This window comes from Grus americana, chromosome 1, assembly GCF_028858705.1.
Source record: "Grus americana isolate bGruAme1 chromosome 1, bGruAme1.mat, whole genome shotgun sequence".
Lineage (NCBI taxonomy): Eukaryota > Metazoa > Chordata > Aves > Gruiformes > Gruidae > Grus > Grus americana.
The window spans coordinates 175,609,867-175,631,244 of NC_072852.1; the positions used below are offsets into that span (position 1 = coordinate 175,609,867).

Sequence of the window (21,378 nt, forward strand, 5' to 3'; positions counted from 1 at the left end):
CTATGAAAGAAAAAAAAGAAAACAAATAAATCAACTAAGAAAAGTAAGTATAAAGGAAGTGGAACTAAAATTAACACATTTGGAAGGAATCAGCATCACGTCCCATCTATAGCTAAAATTTGCTGTCAGCATATCTCTATAATAAGTATTCTTCCAGTGAACTGCCAGCTGGCTTGTAAAGAGGAAAATCTATTCTATAGAATAGGCTGCTAGCTTTAAAAAGAAATCTTTAGCTTTTCAACCTTTCACAGGAAGTATTTTGGTCATTGTAAGGTTCCATAACACCTGAAGGACATTCTGGGAGACAGCAGCATATATAATGATAATGTGATGTCATTTTGTTTTTCCTAGTTGAGAAACACAAAGTGTGTATCAATAATGGTAAAAGGAACATTTTTTCTATTATATTCTTGTCAGCTTTATTTTTTAAAAGTGATGCAGCCTCTAATAGCTTAGGAAAAGCAGCATAATAGTGTGTTTTGTCATGGACGTTAGAAAGGATGGATCACAAAGTGCTACAGCTGGCCTTGGAAACAAAGTGTTATGAAGTCAGGACCAAAAAATTTACAGTGCTGGTTTATGTGCATGAAATTAGAATAGAGATTGTTAAAAATATACAATGCTATATTAGATAATTCAAGTTTTGACTTGTTTATTTAGTCTCTTTGTTGATTCTGCAGATTTTGCCTGTGACAAACGGTCAGTGCAACCCTTGCATTAAAAGACATGTATTTTTCATGATATTGTTTCATACTGCAATATGCTGGCTACAAGTCCTTTCAAGTAATCAAGCTATATTGAATACAAACATAAAATAAAAAGCAGCAATAATTTGCTTTCATTTTTTGCTTTACACTCTGACTCAAAGATATACACTCTTAGCCATTGAAGAGAGAACAGTATGTTTGCACATTGATGAATTGAACATAAAAATATTGTGGTTGGATCAGACTCCTTGGCTTCACTGGAAATATTGGAAGCATCATAAAAGTGGTATAACTGACTGGAGGATCAGTTCCATTTTCAACCTTGTCATCAAATTTGTTATGACAATCACAGTTACTATTGCTGCGGTAACTATGCCATCCTAAGCAATCTGATTCCCAGTGCTAAAATATTGAAATGCTAAAACACTATTAAAACTTGCAGAAATCAGTTCTATTCCAGTTCCAAATGGGCAATAGTTCCAGAGTTTGATCTTAAACATTCAGTGCATAGAAGAGTCCTAATTTTAGGAATTAACAAGTAAGGTTTCCCCATAGGTTTTTTTGGTATTCTTGCAAAACCTGTGACTCTCTTAGATTTTCCAGCTAAAATTAACTAGATAGCCAAGTTTACTAGACCAGATATTCAGTAAATATATTCAGGATATACGCAGTTCTTGCCTCTCTCCCTACTAAAATGGCGTAGCATTAGGAATAGGACTAGATGGGCTTTAAAATCTGCATTTGCAGGCTATCATATCACAACTACCATCTTAAAGATCATTTTAATACATCTATCATCTCGGAGGGCTGTACCAGAACTGAGTTCCTGCAACAGAAAACAGAGCTGGTCTGTGTCTCTTTTTACTATTGAATGTATATACAAGGAATAATCAGTGGCTTTTCTATGGTAAGCATATCAATAAATTTTATTTTCATGTGGTGGACTCTATTCCTTGTATTATACTAGTAGTCTTTTCTGAAATTATTCCAGTTTAAATTCACCTTGAGCATGGGTAACCAGCATCCTAAACACTGTTCCAGGGGAGGTCCTGCGAGTGACTTGTACGACGCCGTTAATATATTGCTATTGCAAATAAACAGCGTAAGTGGAAAGCTAGGAAAGAAGAAGAAAAAAAAAAAGAGAGAAAAAGCAACCATGAAGTAACATTTTTCATTTCCTCTGTCTCAACAAAATCACACTTCCAAGCAAGAAAATTTTACACTTCAGATATTTTGCACAGATCATTGCTTCTGACTCCAAGGTAGTCACTTGATCCCAGAGTCACTGGTTAAGACTGCTCTGTGGTTTAATTTAGCCATTCTCCTTTCTGTTGCTTACTTTTTGATGATGGACCACGGTGCTAAGTTCTCTCTGGGAAAGCATGCTGCTTCCATATGGTCTGGGATTTCTGGAGTGGGGTGCATCCAGGACACAGTCTGTCATGACATGCTGTTTTTTCCGAGGAATCTCTATTGGCAAAGACACAGAGTGGTGCCAAATTCAAACCACCTGGCCCTAAGGCTAATTGAGTTTTTCCTGGGAGGGTAGAATAATAATTTTGAAGTACCTATCTGAAATTATGTTACCACTGAGAGGGAATGGGAAAGGTTGGCTTGTCACCACAGTACTTAAATGCATCTATGAAGATATGCTCAAGATGGAAGTTTGCAGTCAGTTAGGGGAACTAGTTTGAATTATGAATTGAAAAACAATTTACCTGGGCCAGCATTAGCACTTGTCACAGAAAGAGAGTTCCCTTGTAATTTAAAATGCTAGTATTTTTTTTCATTTGTTATAGGAACAAAGGCATTTTGCTTAAGTACTGCTTCATAGCTAGCTACTAGGTTAAACACCATATACATCTTCCAGCTTGAAGTCTTCCTCAGATTTAACATGAGCTGGTTTTTTGGGTTTTTTCAGTTTTGTAGTTGTGTTGCTCATACTAAGCACTGGGAACTTCATTAAGGTGTATTCATATTTCTGCGTGGTAGTAAGGATTATGTATGACTTCAGTTCATTGCTCATTTCTTAGGGCATGACTTCTGGTTTGGTTTCTGTCACCTTGACTTGTTCTGGAGCTGACTGCTTTGTGCCATTGTCTTCCATAAGCTTGCTTTCATACCAAATACCTAAAAGCAGCAAGCTTATATTGCATATGTTTTGACATCCCATGCATCCTTAATAGATTTTCCATAAGCTTGCTACTGTGCAATCCATCTATTTTACAGCCTCATTCCTTCCTGTTCTGCATGTGACTATTTCTTCATGTTTTGCATCGGGCTGTTACTCTGTTTTAGCAGACAGATGAGAACAAGGGTGGTTAGGTATTAAAGAAAAATGTGGTGTTAATGTGATATTGATATTAGAAAAGGATTCCACACATTCCAGAATTGATGTACGCAGGTTAATGTAAGTAGTAAAGCTAAATGCTTTCTTTAAATGGCCTCTATTTTCCAGTAACCTTTGCAGCATTTGCAATGACATCTCAGTCACTGGGATTAAAGAAAAGCCAGATCATACTCTTTTATTAATTGTGGGGTTTAAGTCTAATCTGAAAACAACAAAACACTAGGCGGCCTATTAGTTATTGGAGTGTTACATCAACTGCAAATTGTTTAGAAAAGAAGTAACTTGTAGAGAAAAGTGAGGTAGGTTTGTGCTACTTTCAATCAGAAGAGATGCTCTGCGTAGGAGTAGGTATTAGATAAGTCTGTTCTTGTGTTTTAAAAAGTAGTCTGAGCTAAAGCTCCAGAAAATATACTACTTTAGAAGAGCTCATCTTCATAATTGATTTGTATATGCTGAAGGAAATGAACATCACACTGTCTGGTGATGGAAACAATAGATTGCTAGTACTAACCATGGCCACAGCTATTCCTAGTAGAAAAATCATGACCCATGTTACTTTTTCCAGGCTTTCATAAAAGATTTTTATTAATCCACACTTCATTATGTGATCTGTAATTGCAAACACATGTATCATACTGATACTGTTAGGTTCTGGTTTAGCGATGGAAGGGATCTGTGTGTGTGTTTCTGTATGTGTGTGTATGTAGGGTAGTTTTTAAGAACTACTAACTTGTATATGCTTCTGCGTAGAAATTTTCTGTATTTTGTTCTCAACTCAGAAGCAAAAACTGCTGAACGCTCCAGCAAACATGCTCTATTGTATTTTATTCATATTTAATTTTATGGCCATTTTTTCCTCTCCAGAGAGAAAAATAATTATTTTTAAGCCTGTTTTAAGATTGACTTTATGACTGATATTTTGTATGTAATTTGGTATACTTGTATTTTGTATGTATCCGGTGATGTTTAGCTTAAAAAAGTGATCATTTGAGCAAAGCACTAAAAAAGGAGGCAAAACTGAGAAAAGTGGAAAGAAGAGCAATCAGACTAAAAAGATTAATAGTAATTTCCATCAAGACTTTACAGGGGAAAAAAAAAAGAAGATATCAGGCAGAAACCACATTCCGAGACTCGAATCCTTCTCAATTTTATGCTATCAGATCCAAGGCTGCTTGTTGATTGGCTTGCTAAAAAGATAGTAAAAAAATGTTGTTTACGTTTCTGAAAATACGATAGCAAATAAAGCACACCTTTTTGCAGAATTTAAAGGTGTTTAATGCAGGACAGATTGTTCAGCACAAAAATTATCCACACTGTGTTACAAACAGCACTGAACACAATGAGCTGTGGAAGCTCACAAGCTGATCGTATTTAGCTGTGACTTCATCCTTTAATAACTTTTCCACATGATTCTTCAGTTGAAGGTGTTTTGTTTTGTTTTTTTCTCTGCTGTTGGGTTATTATTTTAATTTTTATTTTTTTTTTTTACCAACAGAAGTGACACAATACAATGCCTTAGTGACTCAGGTTCAGTGCTTCTAAGTAATCAGTTCTGTTGCCTTTTTTTGGATATGCTTTTGTTCTGTTTATACAAATAGAAAAAAGGGTTGCTAAGTTCATAAGGCAACAATAAAAGACAGTGTGGGTTGGGGTTTTTTTTAAATCTATTTCTTTCAAAGAATTTCTCACCTTGCCAGTTCATTCTTTTCAGTGCTCAAAATGGCAAGTTCTGTGTGTTCTATATGATCTTTAAATAATAGAAGGTGACATATTCAGGTAGTCCATCGCTTTGTTAGTTTACTAAAGACCAGATTGCTGACCTTTAGCTTGCTCCCACAGTATTCAGTAATATAATGAAAACATATATTCATGCTTAAAGCAGATGATAAAATTACTGAAAGAAGATCCCAACAGTTCGATAGTTAGAATAACTGCCAAAAAAAAGTGTTTAGACACTCTTTTTTATATATCCATATTTTAGTTTTATGTCTGGAAACTCAGACGTAGAATTAAAATCTCCTAAGCATATATTATTATTTTAAAAAGAAAGGTATGAACATCTCAGTATCCTGAATATTTGCACTGAGTATTAACACAAATGTATTTGTACATGAATGTTAAGTAGAGAAATGAAAAGTGTATGATTAATAACAATATGCAAATTTGAAACTAATTTACTGGTGTTATACAAAGGGCAAACTAGGATAGTGTTTGGCCAAATATGTTTACATACTTCATATTTGCATGGGTTTATTGAACATGCAGTGTGAAATCACCCACCTTTGCATAAAAACTGGATAAGCACTTTTTTTAAAGAACAAAATGCTCAAATTTCAAAGCCTCAGCAGTTGAGCCTGCTCTCCTACATGGATCTCCTGTACTCTGCTCTAATTCTACGTGGGAAGAGGGCAGTGGGTCCATCCATGTTCCCGAATACACGATCTACTTTTGCTATCAGTAACAACGTCAGGACAGTATAGATCCCTCCGTCCCTCCTTTTCAGTGTCAAGTTGTAAAGTTTCGGCGTCCTGATTAACCTCATACACTGGGAGGAGTCTTTCCCCCTCACAACATGGTGTTTTGCATTTCATCAGGAAAATTACAGAAAGTTATGTTCAGTTGATTTCCTGACCGCGTTTTACAAAAGCTGGGCTTGGTGTTCTCAGTCGCACTCTGCAAACTCTGAAAAAAGACTCAACCTCATCATAAATGATTTTTCCCATGATTAAAAAGTTAGACTCCCATTTTTATCTTCCTGCTTCAGTGGAAAATAAATCCTCTTTTGTCTCTATTTTGAATAAAGTATATGAAGAGTATACAAAAATATATTTTGTCCTTAATTAGCTGCTTCCTTTAAGTTTTTCAAAGAAGGGTTACAATTTGACTAAGATCCCTTCCATCTGTCACAATATGCTTGCTTTTATTTTGACTTCCCGTTGCTGTCTTATCAAATATCACATGAATCATTACCATTTGTTTGCCATCCCTTTCTTTTGTTTTGTTTCTCTTCCTCCAAATGATTAAAACATCAGGTTGAATGAAAGGTTAGAAGTACACTGTGATTCACATTTGCCCCATCTTATTAAAACAAATAAACCAGGCAGTTATATAATTTAAATGTGCTTGAGCTATGGCTTGCAGATGCTTTTATCAGCTCTGGGCTGAAGAGGTTGTGTGCATTCGGGCATGCACGTACAACTGTTCTTTGAAAGGGACAAACCTCATTAGATTACAGGTGCCTGGAAATAACTTCTGAGAAAATAGCTGCCATTTTCAATAAAGCTACTTCCTAACAGGAAACGCAATTTATTATGTTCTTTAGCACAAGTGAGCAGCTTTTCTTTTATTTAGATAAAAGTGGCCCCATTTAATGTCACAAATAGTTTCTTTCTTTTAACCTGTTGGACTGAGGGTGGATCATAATATTTTTCACTCTAATATTCTACTTTATAAAACATCGAGGCAAAGAGCTGTAACGATTCTTAAGTTACAAAATGCGTGTTACGCTGACTTACGAGTTACTTCGTTTACTTGCCACGCCATCTTTTCTTGTACGGAGAGTCAGAAGTGCTTCATAAATTGCCTCAGCTTGCTAGAACTGAAGTCAGTAGCTTTTAATGGCTGTAGGGTGTGGCAGCAGTGTGTATATACTGCATTTCAGTACCACGTCTCTGCTGTCTTTAGTGAGCACGTGGGCTAGCCCTGGGGATTTTGTCTTGCAACATGTGATTTTAAGAGAGGACTCTAAGCTCACATCAGCTCGGTCAACAGCTGCGGAGACGGACTTCAAATGGATTTTTGGAGCCAAGAACCTATAGTTTCTATTAAATAAGTATGCACGTGTGGGGTTGGTTGTTGTTGATGGCGGGGGTTTTGTTGTTTGTGCTAACGTCGTCCTTAGAGATCTCGGCTACCACTGCTGTACCTTGCTAAGGACAAGAAAACAAACTGAGGAACCATCAATGCACGGAGTCTCTGTTACCTAAAAAGAGAAGGGGAAGAAAGAGGGAAAGGTTAAAAGAGAAAACAGAAAAATAGAAAAGTGAAATCACAGATCATTTCAGAGTCAGAGTTGGGAATAAAGTTCCCATCCTCACTAGTTCAGTTGTGTTGTTCTTATTAACGAGAGAGAAATCAACCTGAAGTAGATGTTCTTTACTTTGAAAGCACAGAGAGATGAATAGATCCACCATTCAAATATCCTTAAGACCCATTTGGAGTGAAGATCAGCTTCTATCACTGGCCTGTGCATATTTGACAAAATTCTATTAACTGTACTGTAAGGGTTCCTGGATCATGGGCTGGCATTTACTATTCTACAGCTCACAAATTAGAATCATAAAAAATAACAGCTAATAATAAATTAATAAAAAGTTATCCAAACCTTTACATCCTAACTTTCCAAAGCTCCCACTGAGATTCTGATCTTATCATTCATTTTCCTTCTCAGACATTATTATTTTCTTTTTAACTTGGACTCTGTGGGCTTCTTTCTTATTAGCTCTCTGTGACACGCTACCTTATCTTTTTGCTTGTTTAGTTGGTTCGGTTTTTTCCCCAAAGCTCCTAACTGTAGGAAACACTTTATCCTATTACTAAGGAGAGTTTTCCCCAGTAGGCTTTTCTATGATAGCAATTGACTGAGTTCAGGTGTGACACCACACCTTTGATGTTGATTTGAAGATTTTCATAAACCAAAGACTGTAATATGCTCTTACGATAGTCATGAGGATCACTGGTTTTATGTTTATTTTTAAAGAAGCTCCCAGAATGCAAACTAAAATGTTTTATGTTTGGATGGCAAACCACCCCAGCGTGCCTTGCATTGAGTGGCATTACCACCTAATGGCTGATTTGTTTAGTTTGCAGCATAAGACCAAACTTAACATTTCATTGTAGATTTTTATCACTTTACAAGGATGCATATTAATAGGAATAATATTTGAATGAGTTATGTTTTTATCTTAGAAAATGCGGGGCCCATAGAGATACTTACTACAAGCTGCCCACAGAATACTGGTGTGAATCATTCCCCAGCTGACATCTCTGTGGGAATGCATTTCAAGGCATATGATTTGTTTCAGCATTGCAAACTTTTCTGTCAGTTCCATTTGTTTGGTTTTTATGACATGTATGACCTTTTAACTATTTGGGCATGTTCATTCAAAAACTTCAAAATGAGTCTTAATTAAAAAGGGTTGATCTAAAAAAAATACTCCCTCACTCTGGCTAGAATTTCTGTCATATCAGTCCACAGCAAAAACAAATGAGATTTAGGAGTAGTGGCGTTTTCAGTTTGAGTTACTAGCATGAGCTTGTGTGATCTTGCTGAACACTGCCATTTGCAAAAGAGCAATTAGAACAGATGACAATCTGCTAATCGTGCACGGTTCTATTTAGACATTTAGCAGTATTTTCCCAGTTTGTGTTTTTGATTGACTTCCTAAGAGTGAAAGGAAGTTTTACGTATTTATATTGTAGATAACAGTATGTAAATTTGGGAAACTTTACCACAGATCAACAATTTTCAGTAGGCTAAAAATATACTCCAACGTTATAAACATTTTTAGAGAACATTGTGTGTGTGTTTGCGTTGTGTGCATATATCTGTGTTTGTGTGAATAGTATATTCCATATTTATTTTACATAAAATCGTTTTTATGCAGATAGACAAATTCTGCTTTTGTTAACAATAGAAAGTGATGCAACAAACGTATAACAAATAAAAGCTGATCAGGAGGCAGGAAGCAGAGGCATACTCATGATCTGGGACTTAGGAGCAGTGACATTTTCACATTGAGTTACAAGGGGTGAGCTTGCTTGATTTGCTGATCACTGGTCACTCTCATGATGTGTAGGTTTTGCTTGTGATTTTAACCTTGAAATCAGGAAGGCCTATCAGTGGTAATGCTCCAGTGGTATTCAGATAGGAACACTGGCTACACCTAGAGGTGAAGTGATTCTGGTGGCTTTGACAACACCACTGAGAAGTTCCAGTCATTTTAGAAGAACCTCTGAAAAATGACAATTGAGTGAGAAATGGTTAGGAAGAAGGGAATACGAGTCTGAAAAGGAAAAGGGACAGCAATCAGATATAGTTATTATATTTGGTCACCACATCACGATGCGAGGTTGGCATTCCTCTGCAGAGCTGTGAGGTACCTCTGTTTTTCCTAGCACAGTTTGAAGTCTTCATATTTCTGAAGTGTGGTGCTATTTGCCTGGTGTACGTTCTTCATAGAATCATAGAATGGTTTGGGTTGGAAGGGATCTCAAAGATCATCTAGTTCCAACCCCCCCCCCGCCATGGGCAGGGACACCCTCCACTAGACCACGTTGCCCAAAGCCTCATCCAACCTGGGCTTAAACACTTCCAGGGATGGGGCATCCACAGCTTCTCTGGGCAACCTGTTCCAGTACCTCACCACCCTCACAGTAAAGAATTTCTTCATGAGTGGCTACATGAACTTCTCAGCTACACACAGGACCATGCTGGAAGAAAACCATAAAGCCTAAAGAAATGATTTCTCCATCTTCTCCCAAAATCATGATTTGAGAGGGTGGTAGGCAGTTCCACAGATACTGTGATTTTTTTTTCTGTGTTGGCACTATAGATTCTAAAGAAAAAGGTATTCATTTTGCACCTTATTCTTTCATGACTGATCTTGAGAAAATAAAGGAAGTATTTTACAATTCATAGCAACTTTTGAACTCTTACTAAGTATTACTTAGTCATGGAATTGCTTTATCTATATCATAACATGGCAGGATTTATTTTAAAGTTGATGTGTCTAATGCTTGCTGCGTTTTCTCATATGTTAGGGGAATTAGTCAAACACATTAATAGAGAATATATCTGTTTTATAATAAGCCTAGCAATGATATTAGATCAGCTGCTGAGTTCCTATATGGCATTTTAAGTCCATTATCAATAGAGATGATTTAATTGCACTTTTAATGGTCCATCATATCGTTATTTGAGGAACAGGAAAAGTTATGCTTATTGTATATATCTATCATAAATGTTTTTAAGTTATATAAACAAATATCCTCTTACTTTGTAAGGAAGATGCTTTGTAAAGCTGCCCATTTCTATTATTGTTCATTGTCTGTGGATACAGAATTCAGGATCTGATAGTGTCTTCCATTAAAAGTGAAAAACCTCCTATTGACTTTGCCAGATTGGGTCCTTAAGCAGTGCAAAATAGAGCTGACTTTTGAAAATGTACTGCTGTTCTCTGCAGATTGTTCATCTTTTGTTGGCTTCTACAAGGATTCCGCTTCCTACAGCTGTATTTCTAATTGAGAATATGTTTTAATAAATATTTTATCTTAAAAGGTATATGGAGACCTAATATAGTAAAATAAAATACAAGTTACTAACTGTAGGTTATCTTAATGTTTAGGTGTGGGAATTATGCATAACACTCATTAGCAAGTGGGCATTCAGGATAGCCAAAGTGCTGGTATATACGCAGAGTAATTCTCCTACAGAGGTATCCAGACAGCTTTAGTGCTGTAAATGTCTATTGTGTTTATTCAATATGTTTGGGAGAATTATATGCGACTGTAGCCAGTAGTAGCTCTGGCTATCCTGTACTTGATGCAGGTTTTCTTTTGAGGTGGTTTACCAGGCCTTCAGTTTTGCCGAGCTCTATTTCAGACGTTCCTTTTTTCTCTCCTGAATTCCTGTAAGCATTTTGGTTGCTATTCATATATCAAATAAGAATAAAACATCTTTAGGTTAAGGTCTTACGCAATTTCTTTTTATTTCTCTTCAGTGCACAGACCGTAAAGAGCAAAGAGAATGTGGAAATGGTTCTGAGTGGAAGTGCTTGACATGGTGGGAAAGTTATCATCTACTCGGCCAAAAAAAAGCTAGGAATGTAAAAAAGTAGGGAAAAGGGGTAGGAAAATGTAAAGACGGGGAGAAAGTAGCAAAAGGGGGGACACCCTAGCAGCTTCCAAAAGAAAACTAGTGGTGGAAAAGGAAAAGCAGAGGGACAATAGATAAGCATCACTGCGTCAGAGTGAGCGATTCTACCGTCTCCTTTTTTCCCCAGAAGTTCTGATAGAGACTAGACAATAAAAATTGGAAAGGGGTGTGTAGAAGGGATGAATTTTTACAGCTGTATGTGATGTACATCTGTCTGCTATCAACTTTTCTTTCTCTTAACAGTTACAGTAAGCTTGTGGAAGTGATGCCACACGTTTCAATGGTAGCCAAGCATTGCAAAAATTTCAGCATTCATTTATGTAGGTTTATCTCACACAATTGTTTTCTTGTATATCTAATAAGAATTTTAAAGACTGATTTGGAATAAAAAGGTTAAGCTAAGAAAATGAAAACAGAAACAAAACCCTCAGAAATCTTATAAATGTTTCCTGATTTCACTTGGACCAAAAGAAGGGTTTCATGCAGACTTCAAGAACTGAGATACAGCTTGTACTTCCAGATGCATTATATTCTAAAATATAAGTAGTGTTTCATAATTATGCACTGTGGAGGATTAATAAGCTTCATAATGTGCTTTACTCACAAGGGAGCAACACTTTCTATCCCACAGGTCAGAAAACTAAGAAGTTTTTCTGTTTCCTGTTAAAAAAAAAAAAAATCTTTGTATTGCTATGAGAGTAGATGCATATAAGATGTTCATGTCCCCCGTGAAGAAAAAATTGCTTTATATTTGTAAATTAGGTGAAAATATGTTATGCCAGAAAGTTCTTTTCAGGATTTTCTAGATCAACAGTTACTGGCTAGGTGAGCTTATTGTTTCTCTTGTTCCCTCTCCATCACACGTATCTCACTTAAATGTATGCTCCTCACTTGGGTGGAAAAAATGTTGAGAGAGACGTGCTTACATCTTTAACACAGTAATTGTTCAGTTGATCTCATTTATGGGGGAAGGAGGCTATACTTCACTGATACCGATTAAATATCCTATACTGGGTTCTATATAAATAGCTACAAATGTGCACAATGGTTACATTACATGGTATATTTAACAACATAGCTAAATCAGAGAGTATGAGCTATGCCTTTAGTGATGGGAGTACTAACGATTGCACGCAAGAAGGTTTTTGCTCTGCAACCATGAAGGAAATAATTGCTGTTCAGCACTATTCAGTTAAGTTTGCATATCAGTAAAAACACATGCACAGAGGCTCCACCTACATTCCTAGTGCCCTAGCACTGATATGAGTGCAGCATATATTAAAGCTTCAGAAGGTGTTACAGGATTCACAACTTGCAAAGTGCGTGTAATTTTTAATGGAGTTAATTTGACCACTGTCAGATGAAATTGCAATGGTGATGTTCGGGTTTTATTATTTTTTTTATTTTAAACATAAAGTACCTTAAGTGGCATTTTACAGATTTATGGGCGGACTGCTTCTGCTGAGCTTTTAAATCGTGTGGGTTTTTTGCTCTTTTTGATTCCTTGCAGATATAAATATGTAAAGCAAATGTTTGTTTTTCGTATTTTAGATGGAAGACTTTATTTGAAAACTACTGTCATGTATTGAATTTTTCCTGCTGAAGATACCTGTGCTACGGTAAAGAACTTTGCAGCGAGACATTGGCTCATAAGGAGTTCTGTGGAAACAAAGCGTTTTCAAGCCAACTTCCTCAACTTCATTTATCAATGTTCTTCAAAAATGTAAAGAATTCTGCAAGAGTGTCCTCCTCCGGTTATCTCCTGTGGCTTAACCCGGAGACCTAGAGAATGTTTGTAAATGTACAGTAGCACTCTTCTCACAATGAAAATCTGCGTCTCTGCGCCGGACTATTGTATCCAAAATTACAGGCGGGTCAGAACAAGGCTGAGTATTCCCTTTTTCAAGGAATGCAGACTCTGTCCTCCTCTGATGATTCTATATTTGAGCACATCAAATGATCCTTCCAGCGGTGTCCAAGTACACTTACAGACTGTTATATCATACCGAAACCAGCAAGACAGCTCAGAAACGAACTTGTAGAGGGCATAAGAGGATTCTTATTAAAAAAAAAAAAAAAGAAAAAAAAGAAAAAAAAGGTAAAAGAAAAAAAAATTGATACATTCAGTTTTCAAACTATGATTGTGGGTTTTCTTCTAAAGACATTTTTTCCACATGCTTTCCAAGAGACCAACACATATATGTTAGACTACATTAAGTGAAATGGAATTTTGTGTAAGTGAAAAGAAATGCTGAATGTAAACAAACTGTTTTACTGTTCACAAAGTCTCTTTTCCTAAAATAAAAAAATACAATAAAAAGATTAATAATTTCTCATTGTAAACTGGCAGGGGTTTATGAAATAAAAGACTTTGCTTCTTATCAAACTGTTGGTCACATGTACAGTATATAACACAAATCACACAAGGAAGGTATTATGTATGCAGTAGAAATCTAGAGTTTAGGAAATGAAAATTTTAGATAATATTGTTTTGTCACCCTGTTGGTCAGAAAGACACCTTTCTAGTTTTAACGCATGCAGGCATGTAAATATTTGTCCTGGAGTCACAGTATTACTGAATGAGATCTTAAGCATCTGGTAACAAGTCAGAATTCTGTATCAGCCACTTTTATTTGTATATTGAGCCCTGGTTAGTGCCCTGATTAGTGCACTTTTAAGAATGGACTGTGGCTGAGCAGCAAGTCAAAATGCCAGAAATATTTTTATATGTTAATGTCATATTACGTCAATGTTGCTAAAAAAAGAAAACCTAACAAACACTTGATGTATCAGTCCAATTCCACGTAGAACCGAGTGATACAGTTGAAGTCTGTTGTCCCTCCCACCTCATCTTAGGGATGGGTGGTTATGTGTTACTTTCACTGTCTTTATGAAAGCTACAATACGTGTTTTCACCTTTGTGCTGATAACTGGAAGTAAGCTGCAACACAGTGCTTATTACATTACTAAAAATTATGTTCTTTGCTTTGCGTACTTTTGGGTTACCCCTTTAAAGACTGATTTTGTGAATCAGTGCTATTACTGTAAGTTTTGTGATTATGCTTTCTTCATCTAATGTTTTATGCATATAAAATATTATTTATTACATGGAAACATATCAAAACCTTAAATGTCTAAGATGCCTAACTTAAAGCAAATATTTCTTTAAAAATAGTTCTGATTGGATATTAATATTATTTTGTCAAAAAAAAATCTAATGTTTTGTAAACTCTAGCACTGAGCTTCTATAGTTTGTAGGTCTTCCTTGCAATACTGGTACACGTTTATTTTGTGCGGTTCATATTTACTCCACCACAATCCTTTTTTAACAATAGAAAGATGTATATACAAGTTCACATCACGGTAATTTTTTTTAAAGAAATATTGAGCAATATTTTTCATTAAATATTGTTACCTAATACTTTGTAGTGATATTATTTTCTAACCATGATTCTTTCATAATTTTCGTAGTTGCTTGAACACATATGGGATTCTGTACTCCAGTTTTTTCATATGCAGTCTTTAAAGGGTTAACAGCTGTAAAGTTAGATGGACTTGTGGCAAGCTTTTGAATCATTCATATCTGAAAGAGAATTAAAAGCCTACAACTGAAATATGTAGTAGCATCTACCATTGCTCTGCTCCTTGCATAGAGTCACCTGTAAGTAGGTTTAGTAGTTTTACAGTATATACTTTTGAGACCTTTGGGAATGCCTCAGTGTTTGGCTTGGTACATAAATGGAAATATTAAGGATTAAGGGGGAACCAATTTATAAGCTGGATGTTTAGAAAGAATCTTGCTAAAAACAGTGTAAATATTACAGACCATGAGATGTTACCGTAAGTCGAATTTTTTGCCCCTCTTTAGTTATACAGGTTTTGGGTTGGTATTTTGGTTTTGGTTTTTGATTTGGATTTTTTTTTTTTTTGCATAGATTATGAAGAAAAGTTGTGCTCATGTTATTGTTTATATGCTTTTGTAATCTTAAAGATATTAATGTCTAGTTGTTCTATATTATAACCACATTTGCGCTCTATGCAAGCCCTTGGAACAGAACATACTCATCTTCATGTAGGACCTATGAAAATTGTCTATTTTTATCTATATATTTAAAGTTTTCTAAAAATGAAAAAAGGTTATTACGAATTTTGTTGTACAAAATCTGTACAAAAATCTGTTTTTACATCATAATGCAAGAATTGGAAATTTTTCTATGGTAGCCTAGTTATTTGAGCCTGGTTTCAATGTGAGAACCACGTTTACTGTTATTGTATTTAATTTTCTTTTCTTTTCAACAATCTGCTAATAAAACTGTCTGAAATCTCCCTGTGACTTTATTTACACTTCATCTTTATTAAATTTTCTGAAATGTATAACATCAGAGGAATATTTACTTTCTAATGGGAGGCATCTAAAAACAACATAAGTCAGCTCTTTGTAATGTGAGGAGAACAATGCTGAATGATTTTATTTAACATGCAACTGCTTCTATCTCTAATATGAATTACTGTGGTGAAAAACATCATAAAAGCACACTCTGTGGTTATTGTTTAACAAGCAGATTTTCCTTTTTTTTTTTTCTTGCCAGCTAAGCAAACTGCCCCCATCTACATGATTTATTTATGTACATTTCTCAGTTTATGAAGCTGTTATTTGTACCTTTTTCCTTTACATTGTGATATTCCCATGATTCTTATTTCACAAAGCTTTGTGCTGAATAATGTAAAGTGGATACATTGATGGAACAAAACATATTATTCCCCTAACTACAAAAATGCAGGGGTAATCCAGTTGGTTTTGTCTCAAATCTCCCTCAGTTGATAAAACGTGTTTAGAAACTTTGGTATCCTAACACATTTTTTAACAAACAGCAAGTATTTGAACATTTAAGCAGACATTTGGAGAAAGAAATAGTTCTGGCTTAGCATATCTTTAAGTGGTATTGTGAGGGGGAAAAAAAGGGTGATTTTTTTTTTTTTTTAAGGTAAAGATAGTTATTTGAGAACAAACCTGGAAGTAAGGTACTTTTGCTTACAGAAAATTAAAAAGTTGGCAATGTATGAATGATTTTGAGTATTCTCCCATATTACCTTGCCTTGCCTTGCCTTGCCTTGCCTTCCTGTCCCTTCTCTTCCCTTCTCTTCCCTTCCTTTCTAAACCATACCTCCATGAATGCTTCTGCTTTCATTAGGGAGCAGGCTTGCTTGGGAAAGCACAAGAGTTTAGTTTTCTTGGACCAGCCCATTTCATTATCCCTAGATAGCCTGGGGGCTGCAGATGTGAGGCCAACAGGCTTCCTGGATTCCGGGAGGTTTTTGCTGGCTAGTTGATTAGGATTTTGGCTAATTGTATATAGGGCAACCACAATTTCCTTCCATCTGCATTAATATGTCACGCACGTCTATATTACTAACCATCCCAGCTATGCCATAGCCAGCACCCCTCCTATAAGCTCTGGCACAGTTAAGCAGGTAAGGGAAAAGGTAAACTCATAAATCTATTGGTCCAGCTCACTCCCAAAACTGAGTGATCTCTACAGTAACAGACTAGCAACCTACCTGTGTGTTTTTAAGCAAGCCAGGAAGCAGTTTCTTTCAGCAAGAAGGAACCTGCCCTTGCATAAGTTCCACCCTATCTCCATTAATAAGTCATTGCTGTATCAGTTAACAGCAGCTGGGATTTAACGGGGCTGAGGTTGGATGGGCCAATAGCTAGTCAGATGTTGGGACTCCTTGCTACGGCAGAACTAAGGTCTGTCAAACCTCAGGTCAAAATCACGAGGAGGTCACCCTAAACATGTCTTGCCTATAACTTAGTAGTAGGTTATGGTCAGATCCTGAAGAAGTTTGGAGTCAGCAGCTAGATGCCTAAAGTTTTAGGAAAATCCTTGAGGAACTGACAGACTCAACTGAGAAAGAATTAATTTTTTCTTTTTTTTTTTTTTTGCTATGGAAAGAGATTTAAGGCTGTTTTTTGACCCGAAAGGTAAACCTCTTCATTTGTTGAAGGTACTATAAATTCTTGAAAATTACTTCATTTGTTATTTGCTTTCATGTTATTTAACACAAGACTGTCCAATAAACAAAGCCTGAGGCGAAGATTTTCAAGCGTGACTGCTGATTACAGGTACTTCTAGTTTTGTCAGCCAACTCCAAACATTTTCAGTGTCTTTCATAAAATAAAATGTCCTAGCTCAAGGGTTCTGTGCAACTTACTTCTTCAGTAGCTGCTGTCTAACTCATCCACAAGATACTGTGGAATTTATCACTGTGCCTTTGCTGAACAGGAGCTTGTCCTGATCAATGGTGATGGTTCCACCATCATCAGTATCACACCATTTCAAGCAGAAGCCTCTTCTGTAAAAAGCTTCATTTTCAAAGGAAGAGAAAACAAAGACTTTCTGAAATTATAGCTCTTAAAAGGAATCAAGTTTGAAATTTAAAAAAAAAATTAAAAAAATAAGGCTTCCAGAGTACTTGGAAGCTTTGCAAATGTTCACCCAAAGGCCAAATGCAATTTGGGAGAATTTGCACATCATCTGTGGATAAACATGATTTCTTCAGCCAAGTTATGGTAACAATGGTTGTCATAGTCAAGTGAATTGTTTAATTGATCCTCTAAATTTGAATCATAAAGACAGAACCAGATTTGTCTTGCTGTGTACAGCAAAAGGACAAGAAACAGATACCAGTTGCAACACAGGAAACTCCAACTGGATATAAGGAGGAAAAAATCAAAATGACAGTGATGAAACACTAGAATAGTTTTCCTAGAGAAGTTCTGGGATCTCCATCTGGAGATCTTAAAACGTGAGGTGAACAAGGCCCTGAGAAACCTGATCTAACTTTGTGTGATTTAAAGCAGGTTAGCCTAGTTGACCTTCAGAGGTCCCATCCAACCTCAAATTTTTATGGGTCTAGAACTACAAAATTTAAACACATGATGCCCCTGTAGGCATAACACTTTCTGTATCCAGTTTAGCAAGGAGCAAAATTTTATCCTATAAATAGCAGTTATCAGATCTAGAATAGAATTGCTGGGATATATTTAAGGATTCACAGCTTTTTGATCTTCCATATCAGGAGGCCAGAAGAATGAGCTGCACTAACAGCAAGATGTGAAAGAAGATACAGAAAGTGAATACAGAGAGGATTAAAAAAGCACCTATTCTAGTGCACATACAGTTCATTTAAATAATGAGAATGGAAGCTGTAGCAACTTTGTCAGTTCTCAGACCAATTTTCTAGCAATAAATAAAGGCAAAGTGAGAAAATAATGGGGGTAATAACAAAAAGAACAGCTGTTGGGGATAAAAAAAGGTAACTAGACTTAGAGTGAACTTGTCCATTCATTTTTTTATTGAGTACACTGGCCAGACAGTCTTAGGGAAAATTGGAAATGACGAGCTGGACCAGATCCTCCTTTCCAAGTATAATTTTATTTTTTCAAATTCCTTTCTTGAAGCTGGTTTGTACTGCAAGGCAACCAATTATTTTGTAATTCTGTAGATTTTTCCCACTCTAAGATACAGAAAACTTTGAAAGAGTTAATTTGGCTTGTTGGCTTCTCTGTCAAGTAGGTGTTATGCAGGTTGGGAAGCTGAGGTATGGAAACATTAAACTTGATATTTTAAAACTAGAGAGATAAAAGGAGTGTCTCTGGGCTTCATTGTATCTGTGAAGTTGTATCATAGTACAAGTATATTTATCTGGGGCTCAGTGCTGAAGGATTTGGTAGGTTAAAAAGGGCTTTTGTTTTGGGGGTGCCTATTGCTGGGTGAATTGCAAAGTAGGGGGAAGGAGAAGAAAGTTGTGGTTAGAAAAGCAAGCTTAGAGAATGAGGCTGCAAGAGAATTTTGAATAGAATGTAAGAATGGAGGAAAAGAGGAGATTTCAGCTGTCAGAATGGAAGTAAATAGTGACACAATAAGGAGAAACTGTATTATAAAGATACTCTTTAGAAAGATCTGGTAAGATATAGATGCAGCGAACAAACTCATTTGGCAGGCTCCTGGGCAAGCAGACATTGTTTTCAATTCCATTCAGAAGCAACTAATAACCATTTGGCTTCTGTTCACTGTGACCAAACTGATGCTGCAGAATCCGGCTTTTCAGTGATGGGATGATATATTGGAAGCCAGAAATAAGTTTCCACATGGATCTCTTGAACAATCTGAACTCAATTTAACAATTGAAGAGGACAGAGATAAAGTATTACCTTCTTTGTGAGCTGATCAATAACAAGCACACCTCTGGGAAACAGATGATAGTATTACCCTTTGAAGCCGTTTCAGTGGCAGAAGCTGAACAAGTTCACAGGCCACCTTACACAGAACTTACAGAGGCAGTAAATAATAATAAGAAGAAAAAGCTCTAATTCGCAGTTTCTTCCAGGTGAGATCTTATCCTATCTGCCTCTGACTCAAACCTCTACAACACTGTAAGTGTATACATGGCATCTAGTAAGAAGATAAGACTCAAGTGGAGAATTAAGGGTTGAAAACAAAATTGCTGTGAAAAGTGAAAAGACAAACAGGGAGAAAAAAAGTAAATGAGAAGGATTATAGTACAAAATTAGTCCATGGATTTCAGAATTCAAAACACCTAAAAAAGAAACTCCAGCAGCATCCACGTGCCTGATTCAAAATGGTAATAAATAGCCTGCCTTTTCGAAGTATGTAAAACTTATCAAATGTTTCTGTTACTGGCCTGAAAGCTCCTTGGGCACTAATAATGATATTTCAGTTCCCCTTTGAAGCACCTCGATGCTTAACTCCTGCATAACCTCCTCTTGGGAGCCAAAATCTAAGGTGAGCAATGTGATGCAGTGTGCTCAGAAATCTTGCCACATAACCACGCAGAATCATTGCAATGAAGGAAATAAAGACACAACTGCCTATCGCAACCATTTCCGCAGTTCCACAGCCTGAGAGTCCGGTACCCCGTTTGCCCTACTACTAGGCTGAACAATGTGCTTTTGCTCTTGTTCTCTTTTTGCTCTTGTTCTTTTTAGGAGTAAGCTGAGGACTTTCTTTTCTCCTGTGCACATCAGGCTGTAACTGTGCAGTGTTAGCTCTCTACCAGCAGAGAAGTGACGGAATGTGAACGCACTGAGAGTAGGAAGCAACCTGATTCCCCACCTCACGCTTTCTTGGGAAAGTGTTCCTACCACTTGACTTCAGAAGTGGACAGCCCTGGGCATCCTGTAGATCCTGTCTCTTAAAAGCAAATTAGGGTTGTATGTCTACATTAGCACTTTTACATGCAGAAAGGGGCCTCTGTGGCATCAATTTGCCTTGCATCTGTGCTTGTGGTGTGCCCTCAAAGCTCCGAAAGCAGTCTCTTTTCCTGGTGGAACCTAGTCATGCAAAAGATCTAATCTAGATTTTGCTACTCGCAATGTGGACCCTAGGTCCCTTAGCAGTCGGTGCTTTGTACAAGCCCAGGACCAACAGCTGGTGGAAACTTCATCGCTGGTAATGCGATGGTGAGGTCATGCAGTCCTAGAACTGTAACAGATTGCATCATGTCATACTGTGGTCCTTCCCTCCGCGCACCGCAGCAATCAGCAATGGTGACTAGCAATGGTCACTCAGTGACTAGAACTGCTGGCCTTTGCAATGTGTTGGCTCCAAAAGGTCAAATAAACCTTCTGAGGTTCAGGTTTCAAGTGGAGCTGATAAATCAGAGCTGATAGGTAGGGCTTTTGCTTGAGCAAAGCTTTTGACCAGGCCATGAGGGCACTGAGGAGACATCTAATAAAGTGGTAAATAAATGACATCAGGGATGTTGTGCTTTTCCATACTTCATCTTCTTTGTATAAATTATGCTTAAATTAATCAATAAAATATTTATTGATTCAAAAGAGTTTTTTGGGGTTTGTTTGGTTTTTTTTTCCTGCCAGGTGTTACTTGAGTGGAGACAGATCGTGATAATAATGACTAGTGCTTTTCCTTTTAATTTACTAAGCCACTGTCAGCATACATAAAGATTACATTTGGGACTGCATGAAGAGTGTATTTTGTGAGAACAATAGCAGGCACTTACCTTAGGAGACTACTGCTGACCCTGGACCCTCCTATTATACCTGCCTGGGTAAATGAGTTGTACAATGTATTTTTCTAATAGTCTGTAGTTGTATGTTATATTCAAGTTTAAAAATACTTCAGCCTTTTAACAAATGCTACGTATTCTTCTAAGCGGGGGTCATTAAAGAGAGTGCCACTATATCATTCCTTTGTATTTAATTTGGGGCAGAAAGAGCAAACTCACTTTTGAGCAAGGTTTATTCCTTTTTCAATTTAAGTAATTTCTTTTCTAATCTAAGCTGGCCAAGTTCAATTTAAATTATTGTGTGAATTTTTGGTGAGGTGCTTTTATTTGAA

At 36.6% G+C, this 21,378-nt stretch overlaps 1 protein-coding gene across 6 annotated transcripts in view; it reads left to right on the forward strand.

The window, feature by feature from the left end:
* The window catches only part of DACH1 (dachshund family transcription factor 1), a 367,584-nt gene extending 352,271 nt beyond the window's left edge, over positions 1 to 15,313 (forward strand). For all 6 annotated transcript variants that reach the window (XM_054806688.1, XM_054806675.1, XM_054806681.1 and 3 more), the window contains one exon: positions 12,545 to 15,313. Coding sequence is in view for 4 of the 6 variants with exons in the window: in XM_054806675.1 (XP_054662650.1) it covers positions 12,545 to 12,582 (38 nt within the window). In the remaining 2 variants the exon portion in view is untranslated. The remainder of the gene's footprint in view (positions 1 to 12,544) is intronic.
* The last annotated feature ends 6,065 nt before the right edge of the window (positions 15,314 to 21,378 follow it).